We start from the raw sequence: 18450 nt of genomic DNA, 5'->3' as shown, positions 1-18450 counted from the left end.
AGCCTTCATGAATTTGTAATGCAGCCCTCTAGCTTAGGCTAGATAGGAGGGAGCGGGAGGGGCTACAACTACTAGCTCCAATTTACAAGAGAAATAATTATTTTTTTTATTTCTATGAAGTAGTGCAGCACGAAAGAACATTAGATAGTTTGAAACAAATTATAAATATATCGCCCTGTACCATTAAAAATTCGCAATTGTTATTGAATAATATGATCCATACACTGAACAAACCGCTCCAAAGGAGCAAAATTCCTCTCTTGACTTGGACATAAAGAACATGACAATACAATATCTTTGATTTTTCAACAACGATTTTTAAAATGACTGCAAAAAATAAAAGGAAAAGGGTGGGTTAAAATTGCCTTGAAACCACAAATACAAAATTATGACATTAAATTTACTGTTCATTTAAAATTGTGGCAAAAATTAAACGTCAAAGTAAGTGGTTGTCTCTTCTTCCTCAGAGTGGCAAGTGGAACGGGCTGATAGCCGACCTGGTCAACAGGAAGTCTGACATGGTGATGACGTCACTCATGATCAACTCGGAGAGGGAGTCTGTGGTGGACTTCACCGTTCCCTTCATGGAGACGGGAATCGGGATCGTCGTGGCCAAGAGGACCGGGATCATCTCCCCGACGGCGTTCCTCGGTAAGTGCGAGACCTGACCTTTCCTTGTCAGCTAACGGGAAACGTGAACCTCCTGAAACAACCTCACTTTAACTTCAACGTGCTTCACTCAACTGCCATTGCAAGACAGAGCGCGTGCTAAACTTATACTTTTGTAGGATTCCATCGGCTGTTGGAGCTAGGGCTTTGTGCACAGAAAATGGATGAATTTGAACTTCCGTGTGTTATTCTTAACATCAACTAGTGTAGAGTAGTCTTTGAACACAAAAAAGAAAATTATTATAATAATTATTATCGTGATATCTGGCACAAATAAAATATTATGATGATTAACTAAACTCAATAAAATAATTATTCATACCACCACAAAAAATATCGTGGCCCTCACTGAATTTCATTTTCTGCACGCAGTTATTGTATTTTGTAACCTGTATCCTAGTGATTATTTCACCTACTGAAAAGTTAACTTTTTAATAAATTACTATTAATTCAAGCTAAATTAACATTTGTAGGGTTTTTATATAATAAAAAAGCTTACTCTGAGGCTCTACACTTGAAGCATCCACACTGCCGTATATATTTCCTGCCAATGAACATTAAACACAGTTTTAACTCATATTAGTTCGATATACTTTACATCCTAAAGCAAGTAATAACAACATTAACATCGAATAAACTTCCTTACATTTCTTGTCAAAATTCCACAAAATACGAACCATAAATTTTGGAATCAGATTCATTCACATCACTTGGATAGAAACACCTCCTAGGAATTAAAAACCTAATAAGTTAGCCAATAACCATTTGGTAAGATTACGCAATTGCGTCATGATAGAATTGTCATTAAAACAAGCTATCTACTCGGAGGTATGACAAGGATTCAATGCGGGAATAAGCAAACGAGAAGTCTTGTAGTGATGTCGATTTTCCATTTCTACGAACTTTTTCTAAGATACACTTAAAATATTATTTAGTATTTCTTGAAAATAACGTCGAATATCTTATATTTCACTGGTCACGTTTGAAAGCAAGACATGATATTTGTCTTGAACGGAAGGCATCACTATGGTCTTGGGGAATAAAGTTCTCGCTGGCATAGAGTGTAGTCAGATATCTGGTTCCAAGATGATCTACGATTTCGCCTTTCACAGGTGCCGAAAGGTCACGTGAGCATCCAAACGAGTCAATGGAGATAATTTATATTGCTTCTAGGAGTCCACCAAATCGAGAATATGGACAGTCGACACAGGAGTTCCCCTATACGAGTCCCTTCATCATTTTGTCATCACTCATCCATCACTCATCCTCATCGTCCCGATTAGCTAAAATCGGAAGGAAAGCGACACTAAATAAAACAAAATACTACTTTGTTGCCAGTGACATTGTAGGCGACAGCTGCTGTGTCTCACTCAAAGAAGCATTACAATAACATCTCAGTTTATGACCGTTTTCGAAAGACTGTCCTACTATTGTTTGTTGAAGAAGCACGCTGGAAAATTACACTTCACATCGAAAAGTCGAGTTTGGAAATTTTGTAGCTCGCCTTCAATATTTATGCCAACAGGGTCTGAATGTGTTCCTTGCAATCTTTGCAGAGCCTTTCGACACGGCGTCGTGGATGCTGGTAGGAGTCGTGGCCATCCAGGCGTCCGCCTTCTCCATCTTCCTCTTCGAGTGGCTCAGTCCTTCTGGATTCGATATGAAGGTAAACATTGTTGTATTCCTTTCACGTCGTGTTTTAAGAAAAAAACAATTATTAAGTTTTTTTTATTTTCGAAACAGGTTGGCACCGATTTTCAAAGTTCAGTTCATTGTAAAAAAAACTTCGATATAAACTTGTGTATCTCTATTCTGCATACAAACTCTGGATGCTGTTAGTAGGTATGGAAAATATTTTAAAAATATTTCAACGATTCTGGTGTGAATATTGTTCTGGTGTGAAAATGATGACTGTTACGGTTGAGCGTCTTCTGAATCGCAGTGGAACGTTTTGAAATAGCGGGTCAATCGAGAGCTACATACAAGGATTGTAAGATGGAGAATGCAATGTTGCCAACTGATTATATTTTAATGTAGAAGGGGGGATATTTATTTAAGTGGAATTATCGACAAAACTAACTTCATCATTAAGTTGCGGAGCAACTGTATTAAATAGCGGAAAGTAGAAACTTTGTGATACAATTATATAAAGAGCAATTGTGATCTAATGGGAAAGGACGACCATCAACAAATTTGAGAAAATGCTCTCCACGTGGTCTTCCCATGTTGCATTCAAATAAAAGGGAATTCCAGCAAGAAGAGATAACAAATAGGATACGTGCTAGGTGTTCCCTGCATTTAAGCTCACTTCGAAGAGACACACATGAGTTGTGTGAAACTCTCTGTAATCGAATCTCCTGCAAATGTTGCAGTAAGATCATTATAATTGCAGAGTTGAAGCCGATTGGGTGTGTTTCAAAGTTTAGATTCTGATTTTGATTGGTCGTTTGTGACACGAAACCTGAATTTTAACAAACACGTAACGAGGTTCTTTTTAATTAACAAACATGTTTCAGCTCGCATTGTTGGGATTAAACACACCCAGCAGACACATCAGATTCCTCAACGGAGAAGGAAATAACTTGGCCCTAAAGTAACTTCTAACTCATAACTAATATAATTCATTTTCTAAACCTACTTCTAAAAGCTTTCAATGCCTTTTTCAAAACGAGTTCTTCGAAATGCATATATTCGAATTTCAGAAAGCTCAAATTCTTTCTATGGTTACATAGGATAAAACCTTTCTTTTAAAATCTGTTTATAATTTGAATCATTCCACCGAATGACGCTGTATGGCACATTTCAGTGAATGCGAGAACAACGGATAAAACCTGATGTATGTTACTGGACTACAGTAGAAACAACATAAAACCTTATGCAAACACAGTAGCAATCTTTGGGCAACATCCGACCTTATGACTGGCCAGCTTGTAGCCTGTAGAAACAGGGCCGCAGCATGATTTCACTGGTAACTCAGCACATTCCCAAAAGTGCCATATAGCGTTATTCGGTGGAATGCTTCATTTGTCTGTAATACTCTCGACAATCAAAAGCCATTATTAACGTTAGGACTCCTGTTCAAGGTGATTAGCCGTGCAGAAAAATAAGTGTTGGCTTTTGAGGTTTTCTGAATGTTAGCTTAGCTCGTCAGATAAACGTCACATTTTGAAAAATAATTGAAATTGTAGAAATTAAATAGAACGTCAGTTTTTGTTGCGTTGCATTTGATCATTGAGCTGCGATACGTCGTCTGCTGGTTTTCCCTTGCTTCCTGCTTCTCTGTTTCTGGACGTTCCCGAGAGTTCCCGGTTACGGGCAGGAAATGAAGTTGGTGTGCCTGATGCAATCGGGAAGGCGGCAGGAAATGGACTGACGAAGTGCTCGACGCCTCGAACACCCTCCACCACGGAGAAACAGATGCAAAGCCAGACCTCAACTTTGTGACGGCATTTCGTGAGTTGAAACACACGAAAAACAATCTCCGAGTGCGTTGGTGGGGAACCTTTCTTTTATTTTAAGAACTTTGTCGTGGTTTTCTGGATTGCAAGATTTGAAACACGTGCTTTGTCAAGGAACGGGACACCTTCAACAACTCCACAAACTTCAGTTCGGAAGGAAATCTAATTCTGAAAACCAAGAGCTTTTAGAAAAAAAAATATTTAAACTCATAAGATATGAAATATCAGTTGCGTGCAGAAGGGAACATAATACTGACCAGTGTAATCTACGCACATCAATAATGATTTTGCCTGACTGGTGAAAGTTGTGCGAAGTGGACCATACATATTTTGTTTTGCTAAGGAAGAAATGTTACAGCTTTATATTTTTATTTCAAACTTGTCACCGATATTAAATGTTTTGGGATTAGATGGTTGACAGGTTTTCCACGTGTGTATACTTCTGTACCCCAGTAAAATTATTCCAATTAAATCGAGAAGACTTCGATGGGCAGGAGGCAAGGTGATAGTTGAGAAACCTGATGGTACTAGACTTCCAGAAAGACCAAGATGAAGGCGGAATGACAATATTAAGACGTACCTCAAGGAAAAGGATGCTAATGATTAGATCGAACTTCTGCGGGTAGCATGTGTTACTGCCGCAATATACATGTGGATTTAACTCGATTCTCAAAGTTCTTAAAACTTCTGAAATCATTTTATTCTTTGGATTAAGGGAGTAGAAAATGGAAACATGAAATTCTTGGAGCTAAATCATTTTCCTTTTTTTTTGTTTTGTATATTCTGATAGAATACTAATGAAAGAACATTAATCCTCTTATCGACTATGAACATAAAATGCTCATTTATAAGGGAAGGTCAACCAACCCCGTCCCGACGCCCATATTTACTTATCAATTACTTTTCACATTACATACAAGTTTCTTGTTTAGGTTATTTTTTTTTTTTAAATAACGTTGCAAAATTAAACCATTACAAATAGTAATTGCCTCTGTGTTGGTTGGACTGAAGGTACTGTTTCTCCCGTCAGGTGGCTCCTTCGGCCAATCACCGCTTCTCGCTGTTTAGGACCTACTGGCTGGTGTGGGCCGTGCTCTTCCAGGCGGCCGTCCACGTGGACTGCCCACGGGGATTCACTTCCAGGTGAGTCTCCCGAGGGACTCCCCTCCTTCCCTCTCCCCCAGGACACCACGTCTGTGTCGCATCGCATTAGCACTGCACTTAGCCATGCTTGTAGGGAGTCCCTAGATGTCCTTAGGGACGTTGGGAAGCTTTGTTTGAATATGAAATAATATTTTCAAAAAAAAAAATATAATTATTATCAAATCAAAAGTAATATACTACTTACTGCTGCTGCTATTATTATTGTTATTATTATTATTATATCTGCCACAACTGCGCCTTTTTATTTATTTGAGATTTCTAAACATTATAACTTTATGCACCTCAGTCAAGGTAAATGTTTGAAAGTTTTGAGGAAATTTTAGTCAGGTGGTTTATGTTGGGTGATTTTTCACATGCATCTACAATTTTTTTAATTTGAAACATTAATACTTGAAAATATTGGGAATTAATTGGTTCGGTTCTGGCTTCTGCATCTTTCATCATTCTTTGGTATTCTAATAATTTTTTTTTTTCAATTTCTATATTTAAATGAAACTCTCAATTTTCAGAGGGGAGAAGCAGAGAGACTGAGGCCAGGCTACTTACTTATGGCCTCTTAAAGAAAGTACGTTTCCCATGATACCCATTCTTCTGTCTCTTGCAGATTCATGACCAACGTGTGGGCCATGTTCGCGGTGGTGTTCCTGGCCATCTACACCGCCAACCTCGCAGCCTTCATGATCACCCGCGAGGAGTTCCACGAGTTCTCGGGCGTCGACGACGATAGGGTGAGCCAAATGTTGTTAGAAGAAATATCATCATTCTCGTTCGTTGTAACTATGACGTGGGACATTCCACGAAAAGTGGTCCTACTCCATGTCAATATGAAAATGAATTAATATGGAAATTATTATTATTGTTTTTAATTGCATTAATGTGTAGATGTTTGTGAATGCATATAATTCACAAATTTCACCAATACAAGTTACTAGCATCTGCAGCCTACATGCTTTAGAGACAAACGAAGTCAAATTTTGCTAGATTTTTAAAGCGTCACACACGTAAGACGTTTTCGTTAATGCTTTTCATGCATTCAGGCTGTGTCATCATTCTCAACTTTTTCCTATCATTTGTTAGCAGACACCATAAACAACAACATAATTCCATGAAATCAGTTCATTATGAATATTTTAATTCAAACAATATCATGTCTAGAACCGTAAATTTTGCGTGTAACATGTCAAACACGTAACGCTGCAATGTCCCATATTCTCCTTTTTCAATAACATACAAAGTTAATAGAAGATGTATGTAATGTGTAAGTAATGAACTCTCAATATAATTACCTGTACAAAAACATGCATGTACACCGTGGCAGAATTGGAAGGAATTTCGAGTGTTAGAAGGGAAGTGGTACTGGAAACAAATCTAAGCGAGGGGTACGCAATTGATTCGGGGTGCTGGTCCCTTAGAACAGCCTGGCCAGTCGAGATTTGTTAAAACAAAATACGTACAACAATATAAAGTAGAGAACTTGACGCCCCCTGCAGCACATACCCTCAGCAGCCATTCTAGTTTACACCACTATTTACCTTTCATACGCAAACACTAACCGCCAACCCCATAAGAAATTCTTAGCAAAAATTACATTAATATTGATCCGAGTGAGCGCACTGCCCTACCAAAGCAAGGTACACCCAACAGCAGAAGAAACAGTAGGAGAATTGTCCTTCACGATTTCCAGTCGGTCTATTTTCCACAATGTGATGGATCATTGATTGAAATAAAAACGTCAATAAGCAGAGTACAACGTTTGCTTCACCTCAACAGAATTCTACAATTTTATTTTTGTCTCGTAATGTACCTAGAATTTACCCCTTCATTATCACGCCATCAAAACGACAAACACGTATTTTCAGAGTTTGCAGAGTTTGGCAGTTTTTGGTATTCTAATCCCCCTCCCTCCAAAAAAAATACAGAATTATACAACGTTGTAATGAACTGTTACAAAGCAAAGAGTGAATGTTAGATAAACGTTGCACAGCGAGCCAAGTGAAAACCAATACTTTTACATGACAAAGCCCTAACTCTTTCAAAAGTTTTATTTTTTCCGCTTGTTGGGGGCGATGGCAGTTGTTCACTTAAAAGTTCACTTAATAAAACAACATTCTCCTCCAAAAGAAGTTCGAAAGGCATTTTACTTCTGTTTCCATGGGTAATTTACGTTACTTCGGCATTTTACAAAGGGACACGTGAGTTTTAAATATGCATAATATAACACTATGATGACTTTGATTTTTTGTCTCTCATGCACCTAGAACGCATAACAACTTCAGAAAACTCCGAATACGTATTGTTGGCGTTTCCGATTTTGAAATTGTCGCTGCACTATTTTCAAACATCACTCTTGTAGAGTAGCTGTTGTCAAGCAATAAGTGTAAATCCGACGACATTTTCACCCAGAATTTATTTCCTTTCTTATTGGGAACTCTCTTTTCCTCGGAACCGTTTGAGGTACCAAGAGAAATTGCCCCCTCTGCCCCTTTTAGTGGCCCCGTCCCGATTAGCCTACGTGAACATAAAGTGAACTCAAAGCAAGCTTTTGACACAACTGGGACGAAAGCGATTTGCTAAAAGTGGCAAAAAAGCGAAGTAAAAATGAACTAAATCTTGAATCAAACTCTATGCGGTCGTATGTCTTGCACTTTTGTTACAAGCTGAACAACTACAGAAATGGAATTCCGCTAATTTACACATCCAGCCAGGCACCATTCGCAAACCGTAAGACATTTAACATTGATCACGCTAACAGACACGATTTGATTTGAGGTTGTTTTTAAGTTCACTTTATGCACAGTAAGGGTACTTGATACTGGACCTACCACTTTAAGTGGGATCCGAACCACTATGTCCCTCCAGCGAGTATCGAAACCGGGACCCCTTGACACGAGATGTCACAATCTACAAACAGGGTTTAGCTAAGTTAACAATTTTCCAGTTTGATCCGTAATTTGGTAATAAATGTATGACGTCACATGGCGATAACAACAGTCGGAACGCCGTACGTGTTTGGCTCTGTCGGTTACTAGTGATTAAAAGCTGAAGTGAACGATTCAAAACTGTTAAATGTCGCTTTCGCTCCAGCCACGAAGAACGATGACTCAACCGGAAAGGCCAAGCCAGGACGAAGCAGTTGATTTATTTGACTAAATGGAAACAAGCCTTGTACGAGGACAATACTTTTCATGCACAAACGAGTAACCGAGAACTGCATTGTTACTATCCAACGACATAGTGAAAGATTGTAGTCCACTTTTTACTGTTTCATCAAAGTATACGTTTTTGCACCCAGAATTCTTGACAATGTAAAACGAGCAGGTGGTTTGATTCGTAACGTTTCTTTGCTCCCCGCGAGCGTCAACAGCGTCAGTGTCATCTTCTCTTTTAACTACGATTGAAACTTTGTGCGAGTTATTTCTGAATGCGTCTCAAACGTACATCTTTTCACTTTCTGTGTCTGCTTAGCAACTGCCTTGTTTCCTGATAAAAGCGTGACCAGGATATTACGAAAGATCGTGTCCCGTTCGTAAAGATTTCGCTGCAACAGTAAGAAAAAGTGAACGCCTAGCTACAGATCGTCGAATTCCTTTTCTTTGCAGTATGCTATCTTATTTCAAAATTGCTCAGAATAAAACTGCAACTGTGTAGTCAGAAACCCGACGGGCATTTTCTCGGCGGAAGCCAGTTAAATTTTTTCCTTCCCGTTTCCTAATGTTCCGCCTTTTTGCACACTGCCCAATTTACCTAAACAAGGTCCTACTTAACACTAGAAGCGCCAGGATTTTTTACTACCTAGAAGCTCCACCTCCGGTCAAAATGACCGGTATTTAAAATTTGACCATTTCTCAAAATGGCTATTGCCAATAATCATCTTATTACTAATAAAACACAATATTTATAACAAAATACAAAAATTTCATGAAACCTAGCGATTTTTATTTTCCATGCACTAATTACAACAATAAATATTAATTTTTTTCAAGGAAATACGTTTCCGTCATGAAATTTCACATATTACATTTTTTGCATTTCAGTACCTTTTCTACACCACATACACATTTCCCACAAACATATTTGTTGCACATTGAACAAATGTCACTTGTTTTGTTTTCATTGCACAATGCCACCTGCCATTGACGCCTCTTTCTGGAAACAGAGCCACTTACATTCCGTGCATGTGATATTGATGTTGACAATATTTTATTGGGCTTTGCATTCAAATGTGCTTCTCTCAGTTCCTCAGCTAATTCTATAAAAAAGTGATGTCTCGTAACGTTCCTCCCGTGACTGCCTTGTAAACTACCCATGCATTTATTGCTGCCAGATCTAAGATATTGTAAAACACATGTATCGGCCATCTACGTGATGAAGCACGGACTGAATATTTGCGTGCCATTTGATCAACAACATCAACACCGCATTTAGTTTTGTTGTAATACTTGATTGTTTCTGGGAGTTTCTTCTGGATTTGCAAATCTACTTCTACATCTGAATGCACGGAGCTTAGGTGTAGAACATTTTTGTTTGGTTTAGCTTGGTATGCACAAAATGTAATGCCCTTCTTTTTTAGCAAACATGTTTCATACACTTGTGTTCTAATGTTCACAATTTCATTAGGAATCTCCTTTCTATTTTTCTTCATAGTGCCAAATAGGCTTGTCTTCTTCTCCTTTAGCTTCTCAGCGAATTTTAGCGAAGTGAAATAATTGTAAGTATTTACATTTCTACCCGCATTTAGATAAGGTGAAGTAATTCTCAATACAACATTTTCAGGTACAGTAACATTATCATTCCTTGATTCATCTTTCCCAAGGTATGGAAAGGCATTGCACATGTATTTGGAATGTACCTCCACTAGCATCCAAAATGTTATACCAAATTTTTCTGGTTTGTTTGGCATATACTGTGTAAATCTACACCTCGCTTTCGAAGGAAACAATTATCGTCAACTGTCAGATTTTCCCCTGGAGTGTCCCCTGAGGACATATTGTCTAGAAAACATGCTTACAAACTGCTGTGTTCAAACGAAACTGAGTCCTCACTTTCTCCTTCTTATCAGCTTCGACAATACGCCAACATATATGGGCGAGTCCAAAAGAGGAAGGAAGAATAGGGGTGGAAACTGTAAGTGCAACGTTCCAATCGAGAAGTGGTTTTCCATTTACATACATTAGCGGTCAAAATGACCGGCAACGGCGCTTCTAGGTAGAAACACAAATATTTCCATTAGTATTATTTTTTTTGTAAATAACGCATAGCAGTAATAATGTACTGCAAATTTGAGGAAAAGTCACAAAATTTCAACGCACGAAGAAAACGTTTTCTGTACAAAGCAGAAACTGCAATTTGAAAAACGGTCAAAATGACCGGCTTGGCGCTTTTAATGCAGCTGCAGCATGCAATAATTGTGATTATATGTGTATTATGTAATGACAAAAGGTTCGATATTTGATTAAAAGTCCCCAATTAATTACTTTCGTTGCCACAACAATTATATAAGCAAGTTAAAGAACTTCATTCTACATTATATTTTTATTGTTAGATAATTTACGTGACTTTCTTAGTTTCTTTCATAGCCAACCTGCGTGGCGTGGCGGGATGGTTAGCGTTTTCTGCTACGGAGAGAGATGTCCTATTTTTTTACTTTTAGCGTTGCTTTGAGTTTTGCTTAATCGCACCGACCAGTGATGATCTGATGAAAATGAGAAAAAGAACACTCACAAAGAACACCTATGCCCAGACCAGGATTCCAACCCGAGAACTTCGACCACGTGACGCTCTTGGCCACCGAGCCAGTGCGTTTGTCCTATCATACAATTTGCCACTTCGTCATTGAACCTCACCGTTCCACAGAACAGTTACGGAAAGTAATCGCGATGATACTAACGAAATGCGTAGTTGAAGGGAGAAACACAACACGTGAACACCTGACCAACGTTGGAACAGTCTTTCTACACTGATTAAAAAGGCTAATTACACTGAAAACTGATTAATATATCGTACATACTGCTTTTTCAGCTACGCTGTGCGTATATTAAAACTGTAAAAAAGGTTCAAGATTAAGGAAATCACGTATAAAACATGTTTGAGGCGTTATTAAATCTTGGATAGTTGAGTGCTTAATTGTATACGAAACGGATTTACAATTTCACGAGTTACGATACATTGATTAAAATAATAACTGCATTTGTTACATCGCGGAGCCAGCTTCTGTCAGCATGAAAGTCTGCTTGTCTCATTCGGTCTAATAGGATAGAACACAACAGTTAGTTTCAAACCACAAAAACGTACGCATATTTTATTTTATTTCTGAGCCTTGCAGTATAGTAACTATAAGTTGCTAAAGCCTATTAGGATGTATCACAGTACCTATTGAAAGGAATGCTGGTCACGTTACGGTAGGATTTGCACACTTCGGAAGGGTTGGAACACCATGACTCTCGCAAACAGGCAACCTGAATGACAAGAGCTTCAGGCTTTCACCGCTAGGTGGAACCACCAAGCACGTACAGAGTTTACATTCCCCGGGAGCTAGAGGAAGCCAAACAAGGAATAAAAAGAGACAGGAAAATTCTGAAGAAAACAAGAGGATGGCATACCTGTCACAGAATTAGGTTTACAGCTACAGTTATTTGTTCGAAGAGTTACCAACTTTTACAGTTTTACTTGATCATTTTGAAAATGTACTCGTTTACTCATCGTTATTAAAAAAATACTTCAGTTAATTTTTGTTATTCGTAGGTGAGATATAGCTCGTGTAACACATTTTAATGCATGGACTGCAAGCAAGATCTGATTTTTCACTTATGTCTGTCTAAAATAATAAAAAAATAATGTTGACCAAATTAATTAGAATTAGAATTAACGTATATTAAATATAAGAATATAAGTAAGAACATTCAGAGAAAATGCGAACATTTGAAAAAATATAATAAACATTAATATCGGTATATGAAGCACCAGGCCTCCTCGATGGCGTAGTGGTAGCGTCATCGCCTTGTAATCAAGGTGGTTGAGCTGGTGTTTTAAGTCCACTTTATGCACAGTAAAGCTAATCAGGACTGGACCTAGGGATCCGAATCACTATGTGCCTCCACCAAGTATCGAACTCGGGACCCCTTGATTACAAAGCGACGACACTACCACTGCGCCATTGGGGAGACACACAGTAGTTCGGATTGCACTTTAAACTGTAGGTCTAGTCCCGTTTAGCCTTTGTGTGCATAAAGTGGACTGAAAGCAACAATTCAATAAATCAATTCAACAATATGAGGTACCGATCACATAGAAAAATTACGTGAAGCTAACTGTTAATTTCGTTACTTTAAAACGTAACCGATTCACAGTGACTATGTATTTATGTCGGTCCCCGTGGCGGAGTGGTTGGCACATTGCGCTACAACGCCGGGGGTCCCAGGTTCGAATCCTGGTCTGGGCATGTCCATTCATCAATTTCATCGTATCATCACTCATTCCCATCTTCGCAAATTCGCCAAAAGCGGCAAATCAATCAAACCGTAACTATTTACGGTTAAGAAGTAATTTTTTTTCAAGTAACTCTTCACTTACACAGTGTAGTAGTGTTTAATTGTAAACTGAAGTAAATGTTGATTTCTTGCAGCTCGACAGACCGTTCAGCCACAGGCCGATGTTCAAGTTCGGGACGTCCCCGTGGACTCACACGGAAGCCACTCTGAGGAAATACAAGCATGAGATGTTTCTCTACATGAAGACGTACAACAGGAGTGTCGTTGCGGGAGGAGTGGAATCTGTCCTCAACGGGTGAGTGACGCACTGGCAGACGATTGTGATACAGTGGGCTCAGACGTATTTGTCCATTGTAGGTTTTTTCCTCTGACATCCTGAGTGTTTCTGAAGTGGAATTGTTCTGGTGGAGTGTAGAGGTTAATAAATGCTACCCATACTAGGTTTTGCTGACCTCCGTGGTGGAGTGGTTAGCACAGCGCGTCAGGGGTTCCAGGTTCGAATCCAGGACTGGGCATGGGTGTTCTTCGTGAGTGTTCCTTCATCAAATATCACCACTCATCATCATCCTCGCGATTAGCCAAAAGTAGCAGAAAAGCGACGTTTGAGTTTTGGTTAAAGTCCACTTTATGCACAGGAGGGCTAATTTGGACTGGCCATACAGTTTAAAGTGTGCCTCCACCGGGTGTCGAACCCGGGACCCGCGGATTACAATGTAACGACGTTGCCACTACGCCATCGGGAAGGTCCAGAAAAGTGAAGTAAAATTAACCAAATGAATCAACCAACCATACCAGGGTGTGTAACCATACTGCTCTTAACAACCCTAGTGTTTTAGTAGTGCTTCTACATTTTCCTTACTTGACAGGGAGATGTCACTCTTTGGTTTCCGATTGTACTCTCCATATGGAGTCCATAGCAACCATAGTTCGAAGTTGGAGCTTAACTTTTGAAGGGGTGGGGAGGGGCAGGTTCAAAAAGGTTTCAAAATCATAAAAATTACTCGTTTTTTGCTCATCAGGTACCAGGAGGTTAACAAAAGGGGTGTGCGGGATTCCGAAAAGTTAGTACGAGGATCACGGAAAGACTCTCTTCCTGATTTCGAGATCACGGCCAGTTGGGAAATTCAAAATGATAGTATTTTAAAGTGGTTCATTCTGGGTGGTTTCTGTACTATGATGTCTGAAATGTCTTGGAAATGGGAGTTTTCAATATAGAAATGCAAACCACTTACTTGTCAATTTTCAGAAACATCAAAATTTTGGGATGGCAAGTGCCCCCCCCCTGCCCCCGCCAAGTTACGCTTATGATAGCAACAATGGTATATATTATTATATTGATGAAAGAAGATAACAAACGCTTGACCGGGGATTCGAACCCAGGATCCCTCTTTTTGCAATCCGTTACAGTTATCTTGAATTTGAATTTAATATTTTGGGTGCGTCAGCACTTAGGCTATTTTGAACCCGTCACTTTATACGGGGTCCAGCCCCTTTACCTGAACTAAAATAACATAACTGTAACGTCGTTTTGTAAATAAAATATTAAAATATTAAATGTTTCTGACTGGTTAAAAGCTAAGTCTGTTAAGAGGCGCTCAGCACACACAAGGACAAAACACAGGACAACACACACAAAATTATACTGGCCATACTGCCAGTCGCCAGAGCCTCGTTCGTTTGCCAAGTGCAGGCCAGGGTGAGGTTGACAATTGTGGATACTACGTGGAAACATCACCTCTTACACCCCGTTAAAGGTTAATCATGTTTATTTGCATTTCGTTTATTCTTTTTCCGCTCCAGCTTTATTGGCGACGACGAGGATGAATAATTAAAGAAAAACTGGCACGTGTACAACAAATTGCCCCTAACTTACCAAGAAATCTATCCTACGAAACGTACGGTACATAACACGGAGGTGTCTACGTCGGCACAGTCTGAGAGGTGTAATCTGATCCTTATTTTCTCCCGGCAGGGACCTGGACGCCTTCCTGTACGACGGGACGGTGTTGGACTACTTGGTGGGTCAGGACGAGGACTGCCGGCTGCTCACCGTCGGGTCGTGGTACGCGAAGACTGGCTACGGGATCGCCTTCACCAGGAACTCCAAGTACGTGGAGATGTTCAACAAGAGGCTGCTCGACTTCAGAGAAAATGGTATGTAACTGCTTCACCCTTGTATCCCGCTATAATGCCTTTGCTACCATGTAACCACGAGGTACATGATTTTGCATACACATCATGCGCGCCCGCATGGGGGCTAGGAGGAGCACTTGCCCCCCCCCCCCACCGTCCTGAGATTTCTGGAAAGAGTTAATGTAATTGGAATGGGGAAATTGTAATAGATATATTTTATAACAAAAAGTATTGTTTTCCGTGGCTTACATGCCGTAAGTTACAACAACTATTATTATTATTTGAAGTAGGGTTACATATAAGCTTAGAGTCTATTTTACACTGATTATGTATCTATAAAACAGCTATTTAAAAAACAGTAGTAGTAGTAGTTAGTGGAAGTAGTAATAGTAATGTAATAATAATAATAGTTTATTTAAAGTACTGAGAACAGTTTTAAAAACCTTATACACACTATGTCACAAAGAATAATATCAAATGATTAACTCATAATGATTTTTACAGCAAATTACATCATATGCCTAAATATAATATTTTAAGGGAAATCATAATTAAAATCATCGATTAATATTTTTATAAATTCGCCACCATTTTTCAATTTTACTGATAATAATAAATTCTTTCTTGTTTTATATTTTGGGACATTATATACTATTGTATTTATAAAGTATTCACTATCAATCTTATTTGACAAAATATTTTGTATCAATACATTAATTTTATCTTTCCTTCTTGAACTCAAGTTTGTTAAATTAAGTATCTCCAACCACTCCATATAATTTAGTGATATATAACTTTTCTTCATTTTCATAGAAAGTAACCTAATAAATAATTTCTGAATTGATTCAATTTTCAAGTTTAATAATAATAATAACTGCAACAACAAAAATAAAAACAACAATAAAAGCAGTAACAATAATAATAATAATAATGCAAAAGGTTTCACTGACTCTGCCCCCCCCCCCGAGGAAAGGTCCTGCGGGCCACCTTGACACACACACACAAAACGGTGTTTCACATGGACTTCCGGAAAGGGGGGGGGGAGGTTGCACGGCGGCTCCTGGGAAAATGAATGTTGCCATAACATTATGTAGTTCAGTTCAGTCCAAGTAATTTATGTTAATTATTACAACTTGATAACTTCAAATTAAAGGATTGTTATGAGAGGAAATAAGTCTCGGTTACCTCGCCGGAAAAAAACCCTTGCTTGCCCTTCCCTGGTAAAAAGAACCTGTGGATGTCCTTGGTGGTTCCGTAAAGCATGTCCATGACTTGTGTACAGAGCTTTACTCTTTGTCTGTCTCCATAGCCACACCCAATGGATGAGGGGAGGGACATCTTTTTCTGGAAGTGATTCTTGCAGAAATCGGTGTCACTAGTCCTACACCGTTTTCATCTCCCTCGTCTAGTGACGCAATGCCTTGGTTTCGTTGAGGTTTTCACCGAAATATTTATCTATTTGATGAAAATATTCCCTCGAGCTATCGACCAGGAAAAGATTCCAAGCTTTCGAGAGCTTTCCACAACTCGCCAAGTCGATAACCAAACAGAATCTTTTCATCTTTCGTCGCCAGGAAAGCTTCAAGTCTTTCTTTATTTACCTATTTATTATGCTGCAAGCGACTGACACAGTTAAATCCCTATATTTGTAACATACAAGGTGACATACGTATAAGCAGTGTGGTATTTAAGAAATTTCCAGTGGGGCGGGGGAAATTCTACTGACTGTCTAGGGACAACATGAGATAATGACTTTATGCCATATAACATTTGCCCCCATGGATAAAATTTATCAAGCAGAGGGGGACACAAGTACCCAGAGGGGGGAAATCCTCCCTACAAATACCACCCTGTATATAAGTATATATAAAAGCATATCCACATTCTATCATAAGTATTTATCTTGTTGGTTAAACTTTAGCTTTAAACGACGTGGAATATCGACCTGTCCCATCCTGTTTAAACGTCTAAATGAAACTAAAATTAATTTAAGTTTAAATACCTAACGATATCCTGCATAAATTTACCAATTATATTCTGCGATATTCTTTCACTTAGTCACAAGCAACATAATGGACTCGCAGCGTAAGTTAACGACATCCGTGACTTTTCCAGGCGACCTCGAGAGGCTGCGACGTTACTGGATGACAGGGTCCTGCAAGCCCGGGAAGCAGGAGCACAAGTCCAGCGACCCTCTGGCCCTGGAGCAGTTCCTGTCCGCGTTCCTCTTGCTCATGTCCGGGATCCTCCTGGCCACCTGCCTCCTGCTCCTCGAGCACCTCTACTTCAAGTACGTGAGGAAGCACCTGGCCAAGACCGACCGGGGGGGCTGCTGCGCCCTCGTCAGCCTGGTAAGTCGGATGTTCCTCGATCGAACACTAAACGAGTTACTGCGCAGTCAGAAGAGAGAGAGAGTGCGTTCCTGCTTCATCCTTTCCACTCGGTGAAATTTCAGTTCTCGAAAACATCCCTATATGTATCTTATTTACTAATTCTCTACTTTCGGAGCCTTTGAACGTAATGAAACAACGTGTGCCTGTACAATTTCCTATCACCTTCATTTATAGGTCTATATATAATATATAACAGTCTTAAATGTTTGCATATTAGCAACGTTACATATTACAGATATAGGTAAAGTTACCCGTTTGCACAGGGGAATGTGGAGCTAGCGTCTCACGTATACTTAAATTTTAACCATTTTGGAGATCGTATGATCAACATCACGCTCCGGTCGCCTTGATCCCGCACGGCAACACCCAGATACCCACTAATTAGAGGCTGGGTGAGCCCCAGAGCCGCTTTATACGGGGACACAGTTAAATCCCTATATTATCCCCCACCCCGGTTATCATATGTCCTACCGACTAGACTACAGCGGCGCCATAACTGATAGAAGTGTTTATGAAATTCGTAAATATTATTTATCTGCTAGAGGAACTCCCCTTCGCAGACATCTAATTCCTCCAGCTGCAGAGTGTGATGAATCGTACGCACAAAAGCTGAATTTTAGGTACAAGAATGGCTGGCATATGATTAAAAATATTACTAAAACTGTCAGTGTGTTTGTTTAAAGAAGAAAACAATAGTCGCAAAAGGAAACTACCGTACAATAAAGAAGACAATTACTTTGAAATCGGTATCTTATTGTAACCACAGTACTTCACGTGGTTAAAGTAAAGTACGAGACACTGACCCGTATAATCAGGAGCTTCGGAATTAGAAAGTGTCTGTATGCTTCGACATTATTCAAGAATAAAAAGCCCACTGATGCAGACATTTTTGTGCAGAAAGGAATACACGAACGTAGTTACATTAAAACCACTAACATATTAATATTAACTGTGAATGAAACCAGGGTTTTTAAAGGTCCAGAAACTCAAAAATTCTAATGGGTTAAATTGGGTTCCGCAAACCGGGACTATTTTTCTCTCACAATATAAATTCGGTTCAAGTTATGTATTGTTTCATCGAAAACAAGGTTCCTGGGCCGTAGTTAAATTGATAAAAAAATGGTTCCTGGACCGTATTTAAATTGA

The 18450-nt window shown here is 39.2% G+C and overlaps 1 protein-coding gene across 5 annotated transcripts in view; it reads left to right on the top strand.

The window, feature by feature from the left end:
* The window catches only part of Nmdar2 (glutamate ionotropic receptor NMDA type subunit 2), a 416257-nt gene that overhangs the window by 382682 nt on the left and 15125 nt on the right, over positions 1 to 18450 (top strand). For all 5 annotated transcript variants that reach the window (XM_083136501.1, XM_083136498.1, XM_083136502.1 and 2 more), the window contains exons 9-15: positions 468 to 651; positions 2226 to 2335; positions 5158 to 5270; positions 5896 to 6019; positions 12913 to 13073; positions 14751 to 14932; positions 17027 to 17262. In XM_083136501.1, the coding sequence (XP_082992627.1) occupies positions 468 to 651; positions 2226 to 2335; positions 5158 to 5270; positions 5896 to 6019; positions 12913 to 13073; positions 14751 to 14932; positions 17027 to 17262 (1110 nt within the window). The remainder of the gene's footprint in view (positions 1 to 467; positions 652 to 2225; positions 2336 to 5157; positions 5271 to 5895; positions 6020 to 12912; positions 13074 to 14750; positions 14933 to 17026; positions 17263 to 18450) is intronic.

Source organism: Lepisma saccharinum, chromosome 15 (assembly GCF_977018435.1).
Source record: "Lepisma saccharinum chromosome 15, izLepSacc3.1, whole genome shotgun sequence".
Taxonomy (NCBI): domain Eukaryota; kingdom Metazoa; phylum Arthropoda; class Insecta; order Zygentoma; family Lepismatidae; genus Lepisma; species Lepisma saccharinum.
Note: the sequence above shows the minus strand (reverse complement) of the source record. Positions and strands in the feature narration are given on the sequence as shown.